The 22,720-nt window shown below is 41.6% G+C and overlaps 1 protein-coding gene across 1 annotated transcript in view; it reads right to left on the reverse strand.

The window, feature by feature from the left end:
* The window catches only part of npffr1l2 (neuropeptide FF receptor 1 like 2), a 30,195-nt gene extending 24,859 nt beyond the window's left edge, over positions 1-5,336 (reverse strand). Inside the window, exons 1-2 of the mRNA XM_051951139.1 lie at positions 5,301-5,336; positions 5,027-5,237 (exon numbers count right to left, since the gene is read on the reverse strand). Coding sequence (XP_051807099.1) covers positions 5,027-5,237; positions 5,301-5,336 — 247 coding nt within the window. The remainder of the gene's footprint in view (positions 1-5,026; positions 5,238-5,300) is intronic.
* Positions 5,337-22,720: the final 17,384 nt, after the last annotated feature.

Consider the following 22,720-nt stretch of genomic DNA (forward strand, 5'->3'; position numbering starts at 1 on the left):
GTTTTCATCCAAATTACCAAAAGATACAGAGAATATACAAATAAATGAAGCAAAAATGAGACGTGTAATCAAGCTTTGTCTCTAGGCTAACACATTCACCAATACAATAAATGTGAGTGGATATTAGTTTGGGGAACAAACCTGTGGTGAGGCTAGGAAAAAATTACTGATGCTAACATTGTAGATTCACATAAATTATTAGGTTCAATAAACTGAAGATGATTGCTTTTTGATTCCTGTTTTGAAGGACATCGCCTTTTTCCAAGTAGCTCTGCAGGACCTGCAGCTTCTGACTCCTGTCTATGACTTCTTGTTCAGTCCCTGACTGCTGGGTACAGCTATTATAGATAGCCATTACAGAAGCACAGATACTGAAGCTTTTTGTCACTGGCTCCTGTCTCCAAGCTGTTCACAAACCAACGACCTTTTGTGGAGCAGTGACAAAGAGGACAAGCATAGCAGCTAATGCATCTATTTCAGAGTCTGGCCTTGAGACTACATCTACATAACAACTTCCGTTCTGGTGACAGGCAGATATAACCTCATGGATGGAAAGATGCAAATCTTAAAAAATAGTCACAAATATAATATGGTTTCAATTTCCTAAAATGACAGGGTACTGCAAATTTGACTCAAACAAAAGTAAATTGAGGTCTATATCTATATTTGAATCTGATGCACTATTATGGATAGTGTGTGTTTCACCATCTAAACATTAACTACACAGTGTTTTCCGAGAGCGACCGTGGCCCGCGGAATCGCGGATTACCGCTCATCTCTCCGCGGGTTGCTGCCGAAAATATTCTGGGTGCTACCCATATAGATCCAATTTAGCCTTTTTCATTAATGCTCTAAATGATTGTAAATATTTTGTAAGATGAGTGAAATGATAAAATACAGTGCAAGTCCTGGCCAATTTTTTTTTCACATCTGGACTTAGAAAAATATTCTGGGCATTTTGACTTTTTAATTTATGTTCTGATCTGCTGTATAATAATCAATGACTTTTTGTTTTCATAGCGAGCAGTCACTCAGCCACCAGCAGTCTGAGTGAATAAACAAAACATGATTTACTTACCATATATTGATGTTAGTTTGTTTCATTCCCAGAGCTGCCTGGAGTGCCTAGGTTCCCATAAGTCTATGATCCCGTAGTTAAGGTCTCACACATAGTCATTAAATTAGGTTAATTAATATTTTCCCAAAACCAAACATACAGAAAGATGCACAACATCTATGCTAAACATGCAGTTATGTTACAAGCCAGACAGCATACTACAGAGGTTTACTAAGAGACCAGACACACATACTACTGGTGAAAGTGCAGTTTGCATGAAAATTGTGTACTTAAAACTCACATTTTGATGAAATGTACTTAAATACACAAATCACATGACAAAACCAAGTGCTACAAAAATGTTAAATTACACAAATAAAATGCACCAGAGGCCACCAAATAGCACTAAAAAAAATCAAAATTTTCTTGGGGGGGCATGCCCCCAAACTCCCCTAGATTGTGCGCGCCTCCGTTACGCAAGAGTGGTGCAGGCTACTTTAGTTCTAGTGCAGGCTACTAATAGACCTTTTCGCAGTGACTTCGGAGTCTGGGACACGTGACCATACCTTCCTTAGCAACGCACGACGCCATTTTAAGAGGGGGCAATAAAGTCATTAGCAACCGTGATTTGACCGCCGAAACCACGCAGTTTTGACCCGGAGAAAAACGTCTGGTGATTATTTCGGAAATCTTGAGCCAAAAGCCAAGCTACGGTATAAAGAAAAAATAGAACTGGTTGGTTTGCAGTCATGTCCGTACCAAATTCCTCTGGTTTCATGGGAAAACGACCCTACTACGTGTCCAGATCTTCAATGGCACTCCATTTACGAGTACCTTATCAACAGCCCAGGCATCCACACAATGGAGAAGATGAAGACTTATAAAAGCCTGGACTCATACGTTTTCTTTGAGGTATGCTTATATTTATACGTTTTTGTGCATACAGGTCAATGTCAGAATGATAAATGCTTTGTAAGATACGGCTACACCAGCTCCGCTATGCTAAGCTAATGTTAAGCTAACGGGGTGAGCCATTACACCTTTTAATTTCAAGTGGAAGTAGTGTATGTATATTAGTTAGATGTGCATTATCAAAACTAAGAGTCAGATATCTGTAAATGAGCTCTACCCACCCTAGGTCCAAGGGTATGAGGTGCTAATAATAATGAGGACAATGCTGCTGATTACAGCATAGTAGTTAGCAGAACGAAAGGGAGGAGAGAAGGTTTAAAAATAGCAGTGTCAGTAGAAAGACCCCTGACTTTTTGTGGGAAGCACAGCTAGCACTAGCCTAAGCTAAGTAGCTAGCCCTCAACATTTCAGATATTTATAGACATCATAAGCTGCAGTCATTCCAGCCATTTTCAGTACAAAAAATCGCTAATATTCTATTTGTAAATAAAAATATGACGAGAAATACAGGGAATATTGGACGTGCATCGCGAGGTGCATTTCCTTGAAAACGACCTATTCGTGGACTTTATACCGACTTCAAGACATGTTTTGGACAAAATATGTTACTGGCTTGTTTCATCTGGATGTCCAAGGTTGGATTATGGCCGTTTTTTGTGGAATATTTTCATCTGTGTGTAATAATGAATCCGGAAACGTGAGTCGCGCCGTGTATGTTGAAGCCGGGTATAGAGAACGGATGGATGGATATTCGTTGTTTGTCGGACAAATGTGTTTATATTACCCGCTGTGGTAATCACATCTGAAAGTGGTTTATATCGGCGGATTCATGAGAATCTAAGCTTTCCATCGGCGTATAGTGTTTGTATAATTGCGTTTGCAGTGTCAGACATTTAGCAAATTCCTTATGCAGATTTCAAAGTGTACCGCGGGCGGGACACTGAAGCGCAACTGGTTAAGCTTATTAATTAATAATTTCAGAAAATCAGTTAAGGGGTAATAATTTCATGAAACACAACATACCATTGACGAAATGCTGACTGCAAACATAGGACCATTTTGACTGTGGGCTCCATGTGGTTCCATCATTGTTTATCCGCCTCAATGCTGTGAGCCATAAACTCCTTTTCTGGCCCTTTTCAGTCGGAATCCTGTAAAAAGAAATGTTCTTGTTGCTCCATGACTGAGAACTACAGCCAAAAACAGCGCAGGTTTTGGGCATATCGGCTTTTGGTCGTTCAAATCGGGAGGGAAACGTGGGAAAGTAATGGTCGTCAAGGCAAAGCATACCCCTCTTAAAATGGCGGAATCGCGTTGCTAGGGCCGGTGACCGGCGGTGACGTTCGATGATGACGTTTCGGAAAAAGGTCTATACTTCTTGGGAAAACTCTGAACTACAGTCCCTATGTTAAGCATAACGAAGACTCCACACAAAGCAACAGTGGGGCTCATTGATACGTTGGTGGATTTACACATCACTGGCACAGAGGATAAGGCTACATTAAGTTTTAACTACAAAGACAATGCTAACTGAGGCCAGTTCTTTAACACATTTAACACTATCCAGCCCATCCTTCTGAGAGACAAGCTGAGCAGCATGGGAGTGGACCCACACCTGGTTTCGGGGATTTTCATCTTACTGAAAGACCACAGTTCGTCAGACTGGGCAGCTGCACATCGAACACTCTGGTCAGCAGCACGGAGGCGTCACAGAACACTGTGCCTCCCCTGTTCTGTTCATGCTCTACACATCTGACTTCCAGTATGAGTTTGAGCTCTGCCACATGCAGAAGTACTCGGATGCTACTGTGAGTACAGGGGCTTGGTGGAGGAGTTCATAGGATGGTGCAGCTCAAACCACCTGCAGCTGAACACCTCCAAGACTAAAAAGATAGTGGCGGATTTCAGGAGGAATAGACCCCATCTCCAGCCCGTTTCCATCAGGGGGACCAACGTGGAGGTGGTCAGGACTTAGAAGTACCTGGGGCTGCAGCTGGACGACAAACTGGATTTGTTAGATAACACTGACAGCGTTTACAGGAAAGGACAGTCAGTATTTCTGTCGATTTTAAATTAGAAGTGCTATTTTATAGTTTTGTGCTTCAGGTTTATTGTTAAAATATACTAACCTTTAATGTTACTAACCTGCCTGTTTTGTCTTTGTGTTATTTTTGTTGTTGTATGTATGCTGCTGAACACTTGAATTTCTGTCAGGATTAATAAAGTATCTATCTATCTATCTATCTATCTATCTATCTATCGTTTGAGTCTTTCAGTGGGATTAGTTGGCATTGTCACCAGCTCTATTCCTACAGAGTAGCTACTGTATTGAAAATACTTCACCTCCGTACTCGTTGACTATAGCTCAGATCTACTGTTGCTATTGTAATACCACACCCAGACTGCTAGAACACTCTAGTAATGATCGTTTTTTAGTGTCAAAGTATTAACAAGGGCATTTCCACTTCAAAGATTACTAAGGCTGTTCTATGTAAAAATAACCATATGGTGAATGGATAGCAGTGACCTCCTATTCAGCAATAAGACAAAAAAAACACACCTACTTTTGAAGAACACAGCTGAACTGTACTTGACACCATCCACTGAATGATCATTTAAGTTTGCACAAGTTACAAAGGTCAAAAGAAGTTTACAACAGGACGCATCACACACTTACTGAAAATTATTGAAAGTCCAACTGTACTGCTTCTTCCAAGGACATAATGAACATCTTAGCCATTAACATAAAGCCTGTTCAGGTTAGAGTTAAAGGTGGAATAAATAAGTGACATAGTAAAGGAAAAGGGGGGGCATGGATTAGTTTTATATGAAATTCGGATGATAGGTATTAAGCAGTAATGATACTTGATAGAATTTTGATGTTTTGTTTTTTCTTTTTTTAATATACATCACAAGTGTATACTGAGCTAAACCACAAATAGTCTGTCTAAACAAGGCCTGACTGATATGCATGTAGAAGTATCACAGTTCGTTGTAGATGTGTGATACTTCTACATGCATATCAGTCAGGACAGAACTTCTGACAGGGTCTTTTACCTGTGATGAGGTTGTCCACCAGTGTTGTAGGAATACAGAAGATTCCCACCAAGAGATCACTGATAGCCAGGTTGAAGATGAAGAGGTTGGTGACTGTGCGCATACGACGGTTTCCCAGTACAATTACACACACCAGGATGTTCCCCATCATGCAGAGCAGGAAGATGAAGGAGTAAGCAAGGATGTAGCTAGCAGCCACATACAGTGAGTGCTGATAGTAGGGATAAAAGGTAATGTTGGTGACATTCAAGACGCGATAAAGGCTGGTGTTTACAAGGGCTTCTGAGATGTCTGATCCCTCCAACGCCATCCCTTCCTCGCCAGTACTTCCCAGTATCTCCATCCTTTATATGAATCCACACTGTAAGGGGAATCAAATGGTGAGAAGAGAAAGTCCTTGAGAATTCTGTTTGGAACAAATTCAACCAGAAATATCGCCTGAATTGCTGCTTTGCTAAGATTCTGAAAGATTCTGAAAGGATGTCTAATATTTTTCCCATTCTGCACATCTGCTCAAAAACATTGTATTTTGAAGGTTAAAGTAGTACCTTCATATTTTTGGTAACAATCTGAGTAGCTTGATGCAACAAAAACCTTTGAGCTTCTCTTTTTCTGACAGGCAAGGCTGTCTCATTAGGAAAACAGAAGTTGTATCAAATGATCATCCTTTGAAGGTCCCATATTGTGTCGCCTTTTAGCAAATTAATGCAAGTCTCTCTCAAATTTTCAGCTGAAAACATCTGGCACCGAGACCTGGATTTTCTATCACATCCAGTTTTCTCTCTGAGGGATGATTTGACATAGATGTAAGCACTGGCAGGGGTTAGGTTGGACTGAAGCATAACAAGTGACATGAAAATACAGCAACCCACCTAGTTCTTTTTTATTGGTTCCAAATTGGTGCTAAAGTTTTTAATCATCTTTGAATGTCTGCTAGTTTTATAACTTCCACAGAGCTTTAATTGCATGTCCACTGACCTGTGGACTGAAATTTTTATAGCATAAAATATAAATATTTACAAAAAAATCTCTGACAAATGTGCATAAAGTTGAAGTCTGAGTACATGTTTATTCATCATAACTGCTTAGTCTACCTTAAATAATCTCTTCCAGTAAGTAGTAGGGCAATACACTGAGCTAAATATGTGATGTCAAAAGTGACTTTCAACTAATGAAACATAACATTTAAGTATAATATTTTGTGACCAAGTATTTCACACACAAAAAAATATTCTGCAGTGTTTGTACTGTTGTACTGGGCAGGTACAGATGATTCAGAAAATGTCACTAGTTGATTTGGGGTTTTAAATTTTAATATTCTGAACCAGTGGTGTGAAAGTAAGAGAGCTTTTTGATGTTTGAATATAGCCTCAAATATTAATCTCTAAAAAACATATATTTGAAAAATTGCTGAAAGTAGGCCAACAGGATTTTTTTTAAAAAAAAACAACCTTTATCTACAGAAGCGTCTGATAAATCAAAAATTCACAGACACATTTTTAAATATCCTTAGCTTATGATAAAGTTTCAAGTAAATCAGAGATGGTCAAGCAGAGAGCTCCTAATGATTAAAGAGAGATTAATCCAACTAGGGCTTTGGGGATGAGAGAAGTAAATGCCTTTATATCTTAACTCCCTTTGGTTTAAACTTCTGAGTTTATAAAACCACAAAACATATGGTAGCTTTAAACCCTGTCAATGAACAGTGATTGTCTTCAATGAAGTATTGTACTGTTGTGTGAGGTGTTTGGAAAAGATCCAAATGCAGGTACATGCAGGTTTTCAAAACTAAAAAAAGCTTTTATGAAGAAGAGAATGAGATGCGTAACAGGGTTGTATGATGCCATGAGTACAGTTCAGCAGTGAAAGCTGATAATCGTGAACATGAGTAGCTCCACCACTCAATCAGACAGTATGTTCTGCCCTTCCTTTCTTCTCCCACACCCCCCTTATCTTTGACTGCTTGTCAAGAAGCCTAACAAGAGGAGCATTGGCCATTCAGTAAGTGGTGCGTACCTGCTGTAGGTAATAACACTGTTTCTGATACACAGTATTGCAAATCCATATGTAAATTTGTCTGAAATGGTGGAGAATGAGAAGAGAGAAAAACAATAGTTGTAGTTGAACACAAGCACTTTATTTCCATTGGTAGGTAATTATAGCAGCTGTTAGTGTAAATAAAAAAACACTAACAGCTGTTACAGATCAAATTAATAAAAAATTAAGAAAGTGAAGAGTGAGGCTTGTGATCGAGGCTTTTGTAGACGGACACTTGTTAGTAGCGTGTACAGGTGGAGACTCTGCCCATTATTCTGCATTGTTCTTGTATACAGAAATTGATTTCTGTCCCTGTGAGCTGGGTCACAATGTGTGACCTCCTGCTGTGCATGAAAGGAGGAATAAATAACTGGCACTGGTAGTAGAGCAATCCTCCATCAGAGGGAACTCGCTGTTCAGACAATGCACTCATCTTCAAATCAGCTCAATGTGCTGGTTTACAATCAGCAGCCCATTATAGTGATGATATCTAATCTGATGATCATGTCAGGTTTTGCTGTCAAGGACTACAGAAATTATTCCTTAGGAACGTTTTTTTTCTAACTTCTGAAACATGGTAGAAGACAGATATTTCAATCCCAAAAATAATTCAAATTGAGTAATATGTTTTTTTCAAGCCTATTAATGCGCACTGAATTACCAACTAATAAAAATAATTTTAGTGAAACAGACAGATATTACTACCAATACACAAGTTAAAAAACATTCAGATTTTCAGATCAAGTTCTAAAAACTCTCTGTTCATGAAAATTATATATCTATTTTTTTCCCCCATGTACATAATCCCTTTGTACCTTAAAATTCATTCAGTGTAACATTACGCCTTTGCTTCCTTCGGGATATGCTGATTTTTGAATATGCAAGTTGGTTTGTGCCACTGTCTGCGCTCATCTCCTAAAAATACCATATGGACATGTTACGCAAACAAAATTTAAAACCTGACTATAATTTAAACAGGGTTTTCAGTGTTTCTGGCATTCAGCTTTGTGTTATGCTCTTGACTGAAATGAGAATAGAGACGGACAGAAAGCCAGCACAGCAAACAAGACAACTGCAAACAAAGTAGACTCAGTAATCTATGGCAATGCAACTTTGGTTTAAGTCAGTACATTTGTGTTTATTGGTATCATAAATGTTAAGTTCTGGGGTTCAGGGGTTGTTAAGGACCCATACACACAGTAAATGAGGCAGATTCCAAGATGCAATGCATTCCTAATTGTTGAGTTGGAACATGTGTTGTTTTTAGTTCAAATGTAGACAATACATGCCTGGAGTCAAATTGTGTCTTTTTTCCTTGACTGTTTGGGAATCGGTCATATGACTCGTGTGTGTGGGCTTACTCACAGATGACCCCCATACAGTCAGATTTTCCAAACTCTGCCTTGTCACAGACCTGAATATTACTCTCTATCACTTTCCAGATCTTCTCCTTTGTCATGAATGCCTTCAGAGGTTGAGGGTAATTTCAAACCACCTAAGTCTAGCTGGTGGCAAAACTGTCACTTTGGGAAAATCTGAAGATTTGCATCACGCTTGACAAAGTAGATAAGATTTTGTTGGTCTTAGCGCTTCACAAGATGTCTTTTAGTTGAGTCAAGCAATATGCTTGATTACAATGGTAGCCATTTGTGTACCACTAAAAGCAGCACAAGTTGAAGCGAAACATGAAGGAAAGAAGAAGGAAATTTGTCACAAGCTGAATTTAAGAAGTATGAGAAAATGAACTCATATTTATGGTAAAGTGAGCTCAGTTATGTCATAGAGAAATGGACAAAGAGATCTTAAATTAAGTGTTCTTTTCCCCTGGTCAGCCATATTTTGAATAAAGCCTGACCGGTGAGGTTACAGCATCAATACATTTCCAGAGTGTCAAATGGGTCTTCACAACTTTAGTAGGTTGAAATGACCAAAAAGGACATTTTCATTTTTTTTTTGAAAGAACTGACATGAGCTATAATGCACATAATGTGGATTGCACATAGCTGGAGAGAAGAAATAGAGCAAAGCTACAGATGTACCCCTCGTGGTAAATTGATTGCAGCTGAGCCTGGCGGTCATTTCCGTGTCGAAGCGTTTCATCTGTTCCTCTTCTGTGTGAGATGGCGTGAAGGATCTCTTTCGCCTCAGTCCAGACAAGAAATGGGATTTCAAATCAAATCTTCAATTAATTTCTGATGGTAAAAAACATTATGTATTGAAAGAAGGTTAATGTCTGAAAAAATTGGAAGAGTGAGAGGAAAAAGAGGATGACAAATATGTTTTTTTTCCAGGCTGATAAATTTAAAACTCATCAAAGAGACTAATTACCTATGTTATGAGCTGACATAATATATATGCATATTATACATCCAGTGGAATGTCAGGTATTGACATATGAAAAGAACAAATCTTTCATTCTAACCAGTGCTATGGCTGACACCGACTTATCTGTTTTTCTGCTGTCTTCTACCAGTCACGGCCATCATTACAACTTAACACACCACAGTGAAACAGAGAGTACAAAAACTCACTTGGGAAAGGGACACAAATGCAATATTTATATTTATTCAAAAGTATTTTCAGTGAGCACTTCTCAGTTTAACAGATGCAAAGATTTAACAATTCTGGGTGTTTTTTGCTCCTATCACAGTTTACCTCTGTGTGAGCTTTTCACATTTTTCACCGGAAATAATGTCCTGCATTTTTATGGAGACAGTACAACCTTGAGGAGAAGTACAGAGAACTCAACAATGTCTCTTCTGCAGAATAGTAAAGGCATTATGCTACTAAATGTATTCTGAAATCCTCACATACATTTTTACAAGTCCCCAAAAATGTTGCCAAATAGTGCCCCTTCATACTATAGAAATTTCAGTGTATGTTTCTCAATGGAATGATACTTTTTCATTTTTTTTAAGGTGCTTTGAGGCTTAGAGTGTTAATGAAATCCCTCGCCATGTTTGCCCTTTGTCCAGCAGTGTTACAAATAAATTCAACAGCTTGTGTATAGACCTACATACGATAACGTCCAGCATTTTTAATGCAGTAATATTAGTGCTCAAACAGTATTTTCATTTCTTGGAACTTAGTCCACATCTGAATTTTTAACTTTGAGAAGAACAGCTCTTTTCTGAGTTATGCATCTCATTGTCCTCATTCTTCTGTCCTCTTTCCTTCATCTACCTCTCATCCCATGACATCAGCTGACCACAGAGTCGGGATACAAACTTTCAAAGGCCATCAGAGCCAAAGGAGAGAATTTTATTATTTAATAAAATCAGGCAAAAGAATGATTATTAGTCAGCTCCTACGAGGAGGACCAAGAAGTGGACCCCAAAGGCCAAGCAACATGCCAGACAGGAGGAGGAAACAGGCAGTCAAGCAATCTGAGTGGCTGAGCTAGTGGCCTCTGGCCCTCACCTGTAGCTGTTTTTCGAGGTGATGCATCTGTGCCCTTCATGTTGGCACAGTTTAAAATTTTGAAAGAGTAGAATATTTAGATGCTCTACAGGAAATCCATTATATGTCTGTTCATGGTTCATCTTCATCCTACATAAATTCTTCTGAATCAGCATGAGAGCAGTTAAAATATAAATCAGCTGAGCAGACGTTTCCTTCTCATAGTACAGATCATTCCATCTCTTAACACAAATTTTTGGTGTTACTTCATACTTGAAGAACAAAATACAACGGATTATATTACATATTGCATGTAGTTTATGTTGTATGATCGGAATGTCTTCATCCTCTGACTGATAAATGTTACCATCGACCAAACACATCTAAACCAATCGACTGTTAGGTTTGAGCCCTGAGGCTGTGCAGCTGCGAGAGAGCAACTCACATTGTTATCATTGCCTGTGCCATCAGATGATGTCAGAGCAAGTTAATGTCTAGTTGGATGGAAATCTAACCTACATGCATTTTGTGGTGAAATTTGGTGACTGCAGGTCTGAGACATCTTGAACAATTCCATGCTTTCACTGATCAATAAATGGTGGTAATGTGCCAAGGGATACATCAGCGTTCAGCCAAAACAGAAACTTCCCAGTAAACAGAGACACCAACTGTACATGAATCAGAGTTCAGAAAATGAGTTATGCAAGTGCTTTAGGGGGAATAAAATGTGCTTTTATCTACCTTTGTTTAATCTCAAAGACAAACACAGTTCATTTTGGTGAGTAACACCACAGGGAACACATCTTTTAAAATAATTCAATTCAATTCAATTTTATTTATATAGCGTCAATTACAGTCTAATCGTCTCAAGACGCTTTACAGAACCCATATGCCTGACCCCCAGAGCAAGCCCAAAGGCGACAGTGGCAAGGAAAAACACCCTTTTAACAGGGAAGAAACCTCGAGCAGAACCCGGCTCTATATAGGGGGGACCCATCTGCCTGCTGGCCGGGCGGGTTGAGAAGGACAGAGGAGGGCAAGGGGGAGGGATGGGAGATGAGGGAGGGGTGGGAAAGCAAGGAAAACACAACACACATTTGGATACATGCATGACAGGATATGTGACACAGACAAAGTATAAGCTAACATTGAAAACTGACTCATAATTTACTCTTATGATGTATGGCTCTGACATTAAACATACTCCATATATAGCTAGCAGTAAAATTCAAACAGTATGTAAGTTGGCATAACAAGTATAGTGAAGGCAATGCAGAGTTGACTGGTGGAAAAAGGGAGTTGGAAGCAGAGGGCTGGAGGAAGGTCAGCAGCAGCATCCCACAGTGGACATGATGGAGACTGGACCAGTTGGTGGAACATCGACCGCAGATCTGAAGCATCCAGCTCTGGGACCAGGGACACTCGGAGAAATAGCACAGGGGGAAACAGAGTGAATGTACTGCAATAACGGTATACATATTAAATGTAAAGGTAGATAGAGAAGGGCTCAGTGCGTCAAGAAAAGTCCCCCAGCAGCCTAGGCCTATAGCAGCATGACAAGAGGCAGAACGAAGGGACGTCCAAGAGGGAGTCAGCTGTACAATGAAGACACAAGCTGAAAGCCTGTGGGTCACCCAGTCAGCCCCAACTATAAGATTTGTCAAAAAGGAACGTTTTAAGCCTGGTCTTAAAAATAGAGAGGGTGTCTGCCTCCCGAACCCAAACTGGGAGCAGGTTCCACAGGAGAGGCGCCTGATAACTGAAGGCTCTGCCTCCCATTCTACTTTTAGAAATTCAAGGAACAACAAGTAAGCCTGCAGTTTGAGAGCGAAGAGTTCTACTAGGATAATAAGGTACTATCAGATCTTTAAGATATGATGGAGATTGGTTATTAAGAGCTTTATATGTCAGAAGAAGGATTTTAAATTCTATTCTGGATTTAACAGGAAGCCAGTGAAGAGAAGCAAGTATAGGGGAAATATGATCTCTTTTGCTAACTCCTGTCAGTACTCTCGCAGCAGCGTTTTGGATCAACTGTAGATGTTTGAGAGAGCTATTTGGACAACCCGATAATAAGGAATTGCAATAGTCAAGCCTGGAAGTAACAAAAGCATGAACTAATTTTTCTGCATCACTCTGAGGCAGAATGTTCCTGATTTTTACAATATTACACAGGTGAAAAAAGGAAGTCCTACAGACTTGCTTTATGTGTGAGTTAAAGGACATGTCCTGGTCAAAAATAACTTCAAGATTCCTCACAGTAGTACTGGAGGCCAATGTGATGCCATCCAGAGTAACTATTTGCTCTGAAAGCGAGTTTCTAAGATGTTTGGGGCCAAATACAATGACTTCAGTTTTGTCTGAATTTAGCAGTAGGAAGTTAAAAGTCATCCAGGTTTTAATGTCCTTAAGACAATCTTGCAGTCTAGCTAACTGATCAGTTTCATCTGGCTTCATAGATAAATACAATTGTGTGTCATCTGCATAACAATGGAAGTTAATACAGTGCTTCCTAATAATAATGCCTAAAGGAAGCATGTATAATGTGAAAAGTATCGGTCCTAAGACAGAACCCTGAGGAACTCCTTGATTAACTTTAGTATGCTCAGAAGAGTTATTGTTGACATGGACAAACTGGAACTTATCTGATAAGTAGGATTTAAACCAATCCAGTGCTGTCCCTTTAATGCCAATTGAATGTTCTAGACGCTGTAATAAAATTTTGTGGTCGATTGTGTCAAACGCTGCACTAAGATCTAACAAAACAAGTATAGAGACTAGTCCATTATCTGATGCTATGAGAAGGTCATTAGTAACTTTCACTAGAGCTGTTTCTGTGCTATGATGCACGCTGAAGCCTGACTGAAACATTTCAAACAAATTATTCCTTTGTAAGTGTTCACATAATTGATTTGCAACTGTTCTTTCCAGAATTTTAGAGAGAAATGGTAGGTTGGATATTGGTCTATAGTTAGCTAACACATCTGGATCTAAAGTGGGCTTTTTAAGCAAAGGTTTGATGACAGCAACCTTAAAAGCCTGTGGTACATAGCCTGTTACTAGAGAGAGATTAATCAGATCTAACATTGAAGAATTAATTAAAGGTAAAATCTCCTTGAAGAGTCTAGTTGGGATAGGATCTAAAAGACATGATGATGGTTTGGATGTAGAAACTGTTGAAATTAGTTCAGAGAGACATATAGGAGTGAAGAATTCCAAAGATTCATCAGGTCGAACAGCCAATTCAAAAGCATCTGTGGCATTTGTAGGAAGGGCCAGATTAATTTTATCTCTAATCAGAACTATTTTATGTGTAAAGAAGCTCATGAAGTCGTTACTGGTTAAAGCTAAAGGAATACAAGGTTCAACAGAGCTCTGACTCTTTGTCAGCCTGGCTACAGTGCTAAAGAGAAACCTAGGGTTGTTCTTGTTCTCATCTATTAAAGATGAATAATAAGTTGTCCTGGCATTACGAAGAGCTTTTTTATAGATTACTAGACTATTTTTCCAAGCCACATACACTACCTCTGAATTAGTGGAATACCACTTTCTTTCCAGCTTTCGGGATGCCTGCTTTAAAGTCCGCAGCTGGGAATTATACCAAGGAGCAAGTCTTCTCTGAGATATAACTTTCTTTTTTACAGGTGCAACACTATCAAGAGTTGTACGCAGTGAGGCTGAAGCATTATTAACATAATAATCCACTTCTGTGGGGGTAAAATAATAATATTTGCCTTCTGATTTATCAGTAAATGTTGCTGAAGTAAACAGTGAGGGTATTATTTCCTTAAATTTAGATACTGAATTGTCAGACAAACACCTACTGTAATGATATTTGTTCTCAGCTGCTAAACAATCCTTTACTTTAAATTGAAACGTTATCATAAAATGGTCAGAAAGAAGAGGGTTCTGGGGAAATACTGTTAACTCTTCAATTTCTATGCCATAAGTCAGGACAAGGTCAAGAGTGTGATTAAAACTATGAGTTGGTTTATTTACATGTTGAGAAAACCCAATTGAGTCTAATAATGAATTAAAAGCTCTTGTAAGGCTGTCGCTGTCTATGTCAACATGAATGTTAAAGTCACCCACAATTATAACTTTGTCTGAACTGAGCACTAATTCAGATAAAAAGTCTGAGAATTGAGATAAAAACTCAGAGTAAGGAGCAGGAGGACTTTATATAACAACAAATAAAACTGGTTTCTGAGCTTTCAAATTTGGATGAGAGAGACTAAGAGTGAGATTTTCAAATGAGCTGTAATCAGGTTTAGGCCTCTGGTTCAATTTTAAACTAGAATGGTAGATTGCTGCTACTCCTCCTCCTCGGCCTGTGATTCGAGGAATATGACAGTTAATATGACTAGGGGGAGTTGATTCGTTTAGGCTAACAAATTCTTCCTGCTGCAACCAGGTTTCAGTCAAACAGAACAAATCAATCTGGTGATCAGTTATCAATTCATTTACTAGCAGAGATTTAGACGAGAGAGATCTAATATTTAACGGACCACATTTAATTTTCCTGTCTCTTTGCTCTGTTGAAATAGAGGTATTAATTTTTATTAAATTTTTGTGGTTACTATTTCTTTTGTATATTTTTGATTTGTTTAATTTATTGAATTTTGGTGGTCGGGGGACAGACACAGTCTCAATAAAGTTAACTGAATTACTGGAGGGTGACAGCTGTGAGACACCATAGGGAACACATCTTTTAAAATACTCTGGAGTACTACATTTATTCGTATCCCTAGTTGCCCCATCCCTAAAGTTACCTGCCAGTCAACATGTCAGGCCAGCCGCTGGTGGCTCTGCCTAGTGCCGCCTTCCCTCCCCTTTTTTCCTTTTTCTAGGTGTCCTCTCGGTGTGGTTGCAGCTCACAGCTGGAGCTGGTTGTAATCAGCTGCGGAATTAATGACACATGTGGTCCCAGCCAATCAGCATGACTTCCTCAAGCTACAAGAGCAGACGCCACTCATTCTCTACGCTGACTGAGACACCTCCAACTCACCTTCAGATCCCCTCGAATCCACCTGGGAAATCACCTACCATTTTCACCGGTCTGTCCAACGTTGTCAGCCCACAACTCCTCCTCAGTATTCCATTCTTGGAGAATCATCAGTCGAAGCCCAGTCCGAGCGTCTCTGAGTTTATTGAATTTGTCTTAGTAGCGTTTAAGTTAGCAAGTAAGTCGTTTCGTTCATTGCCTTGTGTGCGCAGTCGTTCAAGCCCTTTTGGCTTCGCTTTTAGTTAACCGTTTGCCTTAACGGTATAGTGGAGATTTTCGTTCGTATCAGGCGTTTTTGACCCAAGTTTCCTTAGTTTTTGAACTTAAACCTTGTTCTTGTCCTACTGAACGTTCTCGCATTGCCTATCTGATCGGGTTGTTAGCCGGAGACGCTCGTGACTGGGGAACGGCCATCTGGAAGAAGCAGGGAGCTTTGTGTCACTCTTATTCTGCTTTCGTAAAAGAAATGGCCAAAAACTTCAACTACCCGACCAGCGGCAAGGATTCTGTCTCCAGGCTGTTGGAAATACAACAAGGTTCCCGTAGTGTCGCCGCCTATGCCCGTGAATTCCGCACTCTTGCTGCAGACACTGACTGGACTGAATCAGCACTTAGGAGCACTTTCTACCGAGGACTTAATGAACAATTGAAGGACAAATGGTAATGAAGGATCAACCCTCGTCCCTGGATCAATGGATTTCGTTGGCCATCTCCCTGAAAACCATATCCAAGAGAGGCGTCTAGAAAAGAAGACAGGGCCCTGGCGTGGTTCACCTTCGGCGACTCCTGCAGCTTCTCCACCACTGTCCGATTCCCAGACTCCCGAGTCAGAACCGATGCAGATAGGCCGCACTAAATTCTCTCAGCAAGAGAAGAACCACCGGAGGGCTGCGCGACTGTGTCTTTATTGTGGAGGCACTGGTCATTTTGTTGCCACCTGTCCTTAGTTGCCAGCAAAAGAGAAGGCTCGCTCGTGAACGGGGAATTACAGGTGAGCCAAACTTCCACCTCGCCACTTCATCGGTTCCTGTTGGATGCTACACTCTGCTGGGGCTCCGTCTCCTTACCTGTTTCTGCGCTGGTGGACTCCGGGGCTGAGCAATGTCTCCTGGACGCCAACCTGGTAAGACAGCTGGGCATTCCTACTACTTCACTAGATCAAACCTTAACAGCTCATTCCCTAAATGGCCTACGTTTAGCTCAAATCTCTGAAAAAAACGGTTCCTGTAGATTTGGTTACAGCCAGGAACCATAGAGAAAAACTTACCTTCTGTGTTATGGATAATGCTAATCCCCCGTTAGTTCTGGGTCATTCCTAGTTAGTAAAGCACAATCCACAGATAAATTGGCAGCTTGGAGAAATCTCTTCTTGGAGTTCTTCTTGTCATCAAAGTTGTTTACTTTCCGCATTCACCCTGTCCAGTCCGGCTGTAGCCAGCCCCGTCAAAACCATCAATTTAGACAGAGTTCCTGCTCAATATCATGATTTGGCCGCTCTGTTTAGTAAATCGAAAGCCATGTCTCTGCCGCCCCATTGCCCGTATGATTGCGCCATTGAGCTTTTTCAGGGTGCCACCTTACCATCTGGCAGACTGTATAGCATTTCCAAGCCCGGACAGGCGGCTATGGAAACGTATATTAGACAGTCATTGGTGGCAGGAATTATTAGGCCCTCATCTTCCCCCCTTGGAGCAGGTTTTTTCTTCGTGGAAAAGAAAGATGGTTCCCCGAGACCTTGCATTGATTTTCGTGGTCTTAATAGCATTACTGTTAAGAACTCCTATGCTTTACCTTTGATGGATTCGGCTTTCACTCCCCTTTGGGGGGCTAAAGTATTTACAAAACTAGATCTTCGTAACGCATATCATCTTGTCCGGATTCGTAGCGGGGACGAGTGGAAAACGGCCTTTAATACACCTCTAGGCCATTTTGAGTACTTAGTTATGACTTTCGGCCTCACGAATGCCCCAGCTGTCTTCCAGCACTTAATTAATGACGTCCTCCGTGATATGCTCAATCGCTTCATGTATGTTTATTTGGATGACATTCTCATATTCTTACAGAATCTAGAGGAACATGTTGGCCATGTGCGGCAGGTGCTGGAGAGACTTCTAAAGAACCGCCTGTTTGTCAAAGCAGAAAAGTGTGAGTTTCATGCCTCGACTGTTTCCTTTCTGGGGTTTGTTATTTCGCCTGGCCAAATCAAGATGGACTCCGGTGCGGTGCAAGACTGGCCGGTTCCCGAGACCAGGAAACAGCTCCAGCGTTTCCTTGGTTTTGCCAATTTCTATAGACATTTTATCAGGGACTATAGTAAAGTGGCTTCTCCTCTCACTGCTCTTACTTCTACCACCAGGTCGTTTTCATGGATGCCCGAGGTGGCCCAGGCATTTGACAAGCTCAAGCGGCTGTTCACCTCGGCTTCGATCCTCACTCAGCTGGATCCGTCCCTCCAGTTCATTGTTGAGGTGGATGCTTCTGACTCTGGTGTTGGGGCAGTACTCTCTCAGCGGTCCCCCCAGGACCAGAAACTCCATCCATGCGCCTTCTATTCTCGGCGCCTCTCTGCCGCCGAAGGTAACTATGGCATCGGCGACAGGGAGCTTCTAGCTGTTAAACTGGCACTGGAGGAATGGCGCCATTGACTGGAGGGGGCTGAACAGCCTTTTGTGGTCTGGACTGACCACAAAAATTTGGAATATGTTAAGTCGGCCAAAAGACTGAACTCTCGTCAGGCGAGATGGTCCCTGTTTTTCGAACGTTTTAATTTCTCTTTGTCTTATCGTCCAGGTTCTAGGAACATTAAGCCTGACGCTCTTTCACGACAGTTTTCGGTGACTGATGACTGTGACGAACTGGGTCCGATCCTACCTGAGTCGTGTCTAGTTGCTTCACTTACCTGGCAGGTGGAGGCAGAGGTCCGTCAGGCCCAGCAGCTGCAGCCGGATCCTGGTAACGGTCCTAGGGGTAGATTGTTTGTGCCTGAGTCCATCCGTTCCCAGGTACTACAATGGGGACATGCTTCCAAGGTTGCCTGCCATCCCGGTATTCGACATACGCTCGAGCTGATTAGGCAGCGGTTCTGGTGGCCTTCTCTGATCATGGATGTGAAGGGGTTTGTGGCTGCCTGCACTACCTGTGCGCGTAATAAGACGTCTAATCAGGTCAGTCCGGGACTTTTATTGCCTCTTCCTGTACCTAAACATCCTTGGTCTCATATTGCTGTCGACTTTGTCTCAGGTTTGCCAGTGTCTCAGGGAATATGGTTATTCTCACTATAGTGGATCGTTTCTCTAAGGCTGCTCACTTTGTTCCTCTGCCCAAGCTCCCTTCTGCCAAGGAAACTGCTGAGGTGCTGATCCAGAACGTTTTCCGCCTTCATGGCATTCCGGCGGATATTGTTTCTGACCGAGGACCGCAGTTCACGTCGGAGGTATGGCGAACTTTTTGTACCGCCCTTGGAGCCACGGTCAGTCTTACCTCTGGATTTCATCCACAGTCTAATGGTCAGACAGAGCGCACTAACCTGCCTTTGGAGAAGTTTTTACGTTGTTTGGTTTCAGAGAACCCGTCCTCCTGGTGTGAGAGATTGCCTTGGATTGAATATGCCCATAACTCTTTCACCAATGCTTCTTCTGGGTTATCTCCCTTTCAGTGCTCTCTGGGCTACCAGCCTCCTTTGTTTTCCTCCCAGGAAGCTGAGATTGATATCACTTCTGTGGCTTCATTACTCTGTCGTATGCGGGGCACATGGAGACGTGCACGATGGGCTCTGTTATGTTCCGCCCAGCATATGGCGTCCCAGGCTAATCGTCACCGACGACCTGCTCCAACCTACTCCCCCGGCCAGAAGGTGGCTTCGGACTAAGGACATTCCTCTGAGGGTGGAGTCTCGTAAGCTGACGCCTCGTTTTATAGGACCCTTTAAGGTAGATCGGGTTATTAACCCCTGTTCAGTACATTTGCATCTGCCTGCCTCCATGAAAGTGCACCCTGCTTTTTATGTATCTCAACTTAAGCCTGTTTCTGAGTGTGCGCTAGCCCCCCCCGATCCACCCATGCCACCGCCCAAGATAATTGATGGGGCCCCAGTCTACACAGTTCGGCGACTGTTGGATGCCCGCCGGCGAGGCAGGGGCTTGCAATTCCTCGTGGACTGGGAGGGATACGGGCCGGAGCAACGAAGTTGGGTGCTTCGCAGTAGGATTGTGGACAAGACACTGATCTCGGACTTCTTCTGAAGTCATCCCAACCATCCTGTGCGGACACCTGGAGGTGCCCTGGGGGGGGCCTGTAATAGCTTTAGCATCTATTGTCTGAGTTTATGCCTTTGTATGCCTTCAGTAACTCTGGTTTCTGTTCTGCCTTATCCGTGGATACCTGCATCTTCCGTACGCCGACTGGGACACCAACTCACCTTCAGATCCCCTCGAATCCACCTGGGAAATCACCTACTGTTTTCACCAGTCCATCCAGCGTTGTCAGCCCACAACTCCTCCTCAGTATTCCATTCTTGGAGAATCATCAGTCGAAGCCCAGTCCAAGTGTCTCTTTGAGTTTATTGAATTTGTCTTAGTAGTGTTTAAGTTAGCAAGCAAGTCGTTTCGTTCATTGCCTTGTGTGCGCAGTAGTTCAAGCCCTTTTGGCTTCGCTTTTAGTTAACCGTTTGTCTTAGTGTTGCCGAGTGCATTGTATTTTAGTTTGCCTGAGTTTTCCGCCATAAGTTTGATTAATGAGTGTCCTCCTGTTGGAAATCAGCCTATCCTACAATTAAACAAACCAACAAAATATGTGTAAGGCTGTTTCCGCCCAGTTCTTTTGATGGAGTAGTCAGGAGACTTCTTCTTAAAATCAAAAGTATTTATTACAGCAAAACTGAATGTGCGATACAGAGCTCTGGGCCTGAATCCTCTGTCCCTAACCACCAACAAGTGTTCAGTCAGTTCGGATGGAATCAGACTGCTAACCGTTCCTGAACCAGTCTTCTTATACTCTAACAGTGTGTATAGCTATCTATCAAGGCTGGCCGCCCCTTCCGATGCTGCGTTGTTCCCCTGTCCTCTGTCACAGCAGATGTTTAGTCATTACCGCTCACGTAGGAATGACTTCACCGCTGCAAAGCAAGATTAGAGACTGCACATACAACTCGCTCATGTTCTTTACTGATTATGGCTTACGTCAAAAACTATCTGTACCTTTATTATCAAAAACTGTCTGTACTTTGATTATCAATCACTTTATGTCTTGATCATCCTTGGTTTCAATCACATGAGTAATAAGTAAAATAAAGCTGGACTTATCTTCTTTGTTTCATTACAGTCACACTGTGGTAATGATGCTCTTGACCTTCCTATTCCTCAGAACCAATACAACTCTTTAATATGCACACTTAGCAAATTATAAAACACACCATTTCCCACACTCCTACCTCTAGGAGCAGTAGTGCTACGTTTAGCCTTCCTCAGTTGTTGTTTGTTCAGTAGCCTTCCGCCTGCCTGCTGCTACTCGTGTTCAGGCAAAAAAAAAAAAAAAAAAAAAACCTCTTTTAGACTCACTTTCTGGTGTACTCGTTCATTCCCTGCATCTGAGCTCCAGTCCAGAATCCTGACACAACACCCATGTCTCACCCATGCTCTCGCATCATGCTGAACAACAGCAGGCCTGCTGGTTCAGAATAACGTCTGCCAGCACTGACAACGTAATTTAAAATACTATCAAAGCTTGGACACTGATAACTTGGAACATGTCTACCATCACAGAGCATGCAGGGGACAGTTACGCAAGGCTTAATGTCACAAACTGGTGGGTAGAACCCAAGCAGCAGGCACAGACAGGAGGGTGAATTAAATAATGATTTAATACAAATAAAAATATTTAAACAGGAAAACTCTTAATAACTGAAACAGGAGGGAAGTGACGGGGAGATGAACTAAACTAAACTGAACAAAGGGCGGACCCAAAGGCCGAGTTAAACTAAATATAAAACAAAACTAAATTATGGGGTTAGGAAGACTCACAGATTGTCCAAGGGTGTGGAAAGGCTGAAACGGGCAAAACGAATGGAGCAGCTGAAGAGACGTGGCGAGGGCAGGGAAACAAGTAAATATTCCAAAGGGGAAATTGAGTCCAGGAAGCGGCGTGCAGGAGACGGGGAGCAGTGTGCAGGGTTTAGCGGAGTGCATCGTGGCATGGATGGTGGCGCAATGAACCGGCAGTGAGTTGTGAGGGGAGTCGGGCTTATATGCCGCACTAATTAAAAACTCACGTCGGCTGTGCTGATTAGAACTTGAGTCAGCTGTGTATCAGCACAGCCACTCGTAGTTCACTTGATGAGCCAGATCACTGGAGCAGGCGGAGCGTGACACTTAATGGAAGAAACAGAGGATTAAACGTTGCTTAACCCAGTCAGCCTCCCCTTGTCTATGTGAATGTCCTTGGCTGCCTGTCACTGTACAAACCTGATAAGCCTGACAATACATAGAATGATGTTTTAGAAAAAATAAACAATCAATGACAACCATTTCATTGAGAATACAGTCATTGTACATCAATGTTTAACACTGTTAGTAAGATTGGACTGCAAGCTAAGCATACTGATGGCATAAATCACAGTCACATTAGTTAAAAAAACAGATTGCAGATTATAACAAGAAAAGCATTCAGAGAGTGCAGTACTCCAAGACTGTTCAGTCGTATCATTTCTGATGGCTGAAATCTTCAATGGTCGATTTGTAGTAAGATCACAATCGTGTGATCGTCAACAGACAGCTGGCGTAGTGTTCACTTGCAGTCATAGTTACAGTGACGTCGTGTCGCTATCTTACAATGATACAGAAATCTGTAACAAATCCGTGGATCCAGACTAGAAGCCGCATCACTGCCAAAATCTAATCATTTGGTCCTTGTATCATTTCTGAATTTGAAAATTTCCTCCAAATCCCGTGGTCCGTTTTGAGTAATGTTGCTAACAGACTGACAGACGAACAGACAAATGTAAGGCCGATCGTCACATAACTCAGCTGAAGCTCTGCCTCTTTGGTAGAGTAACAACAACATTAATTATATAAGATATGAGTTTCTAGTCCAAAGAGCAAAAGTGTACAGCATTTTCGTGATTGCATTGTTGTATAGATTACGTTTGCTAAATAAACTGTCCATTAAAGCCTCCTCTATACTAGATTTAGCTAAACACACTGAAAATCATTTAAGTACCAGACTTCTGCATATGTTTATATATTTTGCAAGTTAATATT

Source organism: Acanthochromis polyacanthus, chromosome 7 (genome assembly GCF_021347895.1).
Source record: "Acanthochromis polyacanthus isolate Apoly-LR-REF ecotype Palm Island chromosome 7, KAUST_Apoly_ChrSc, whole genome shotgun sequence".
Classification (NCBI taxonomy): Eukaryota; Metazoa; Chordata; class Actinopteri; family Pomacentridae; genus Acanthochromis; species Acanthochromis polyacanthus.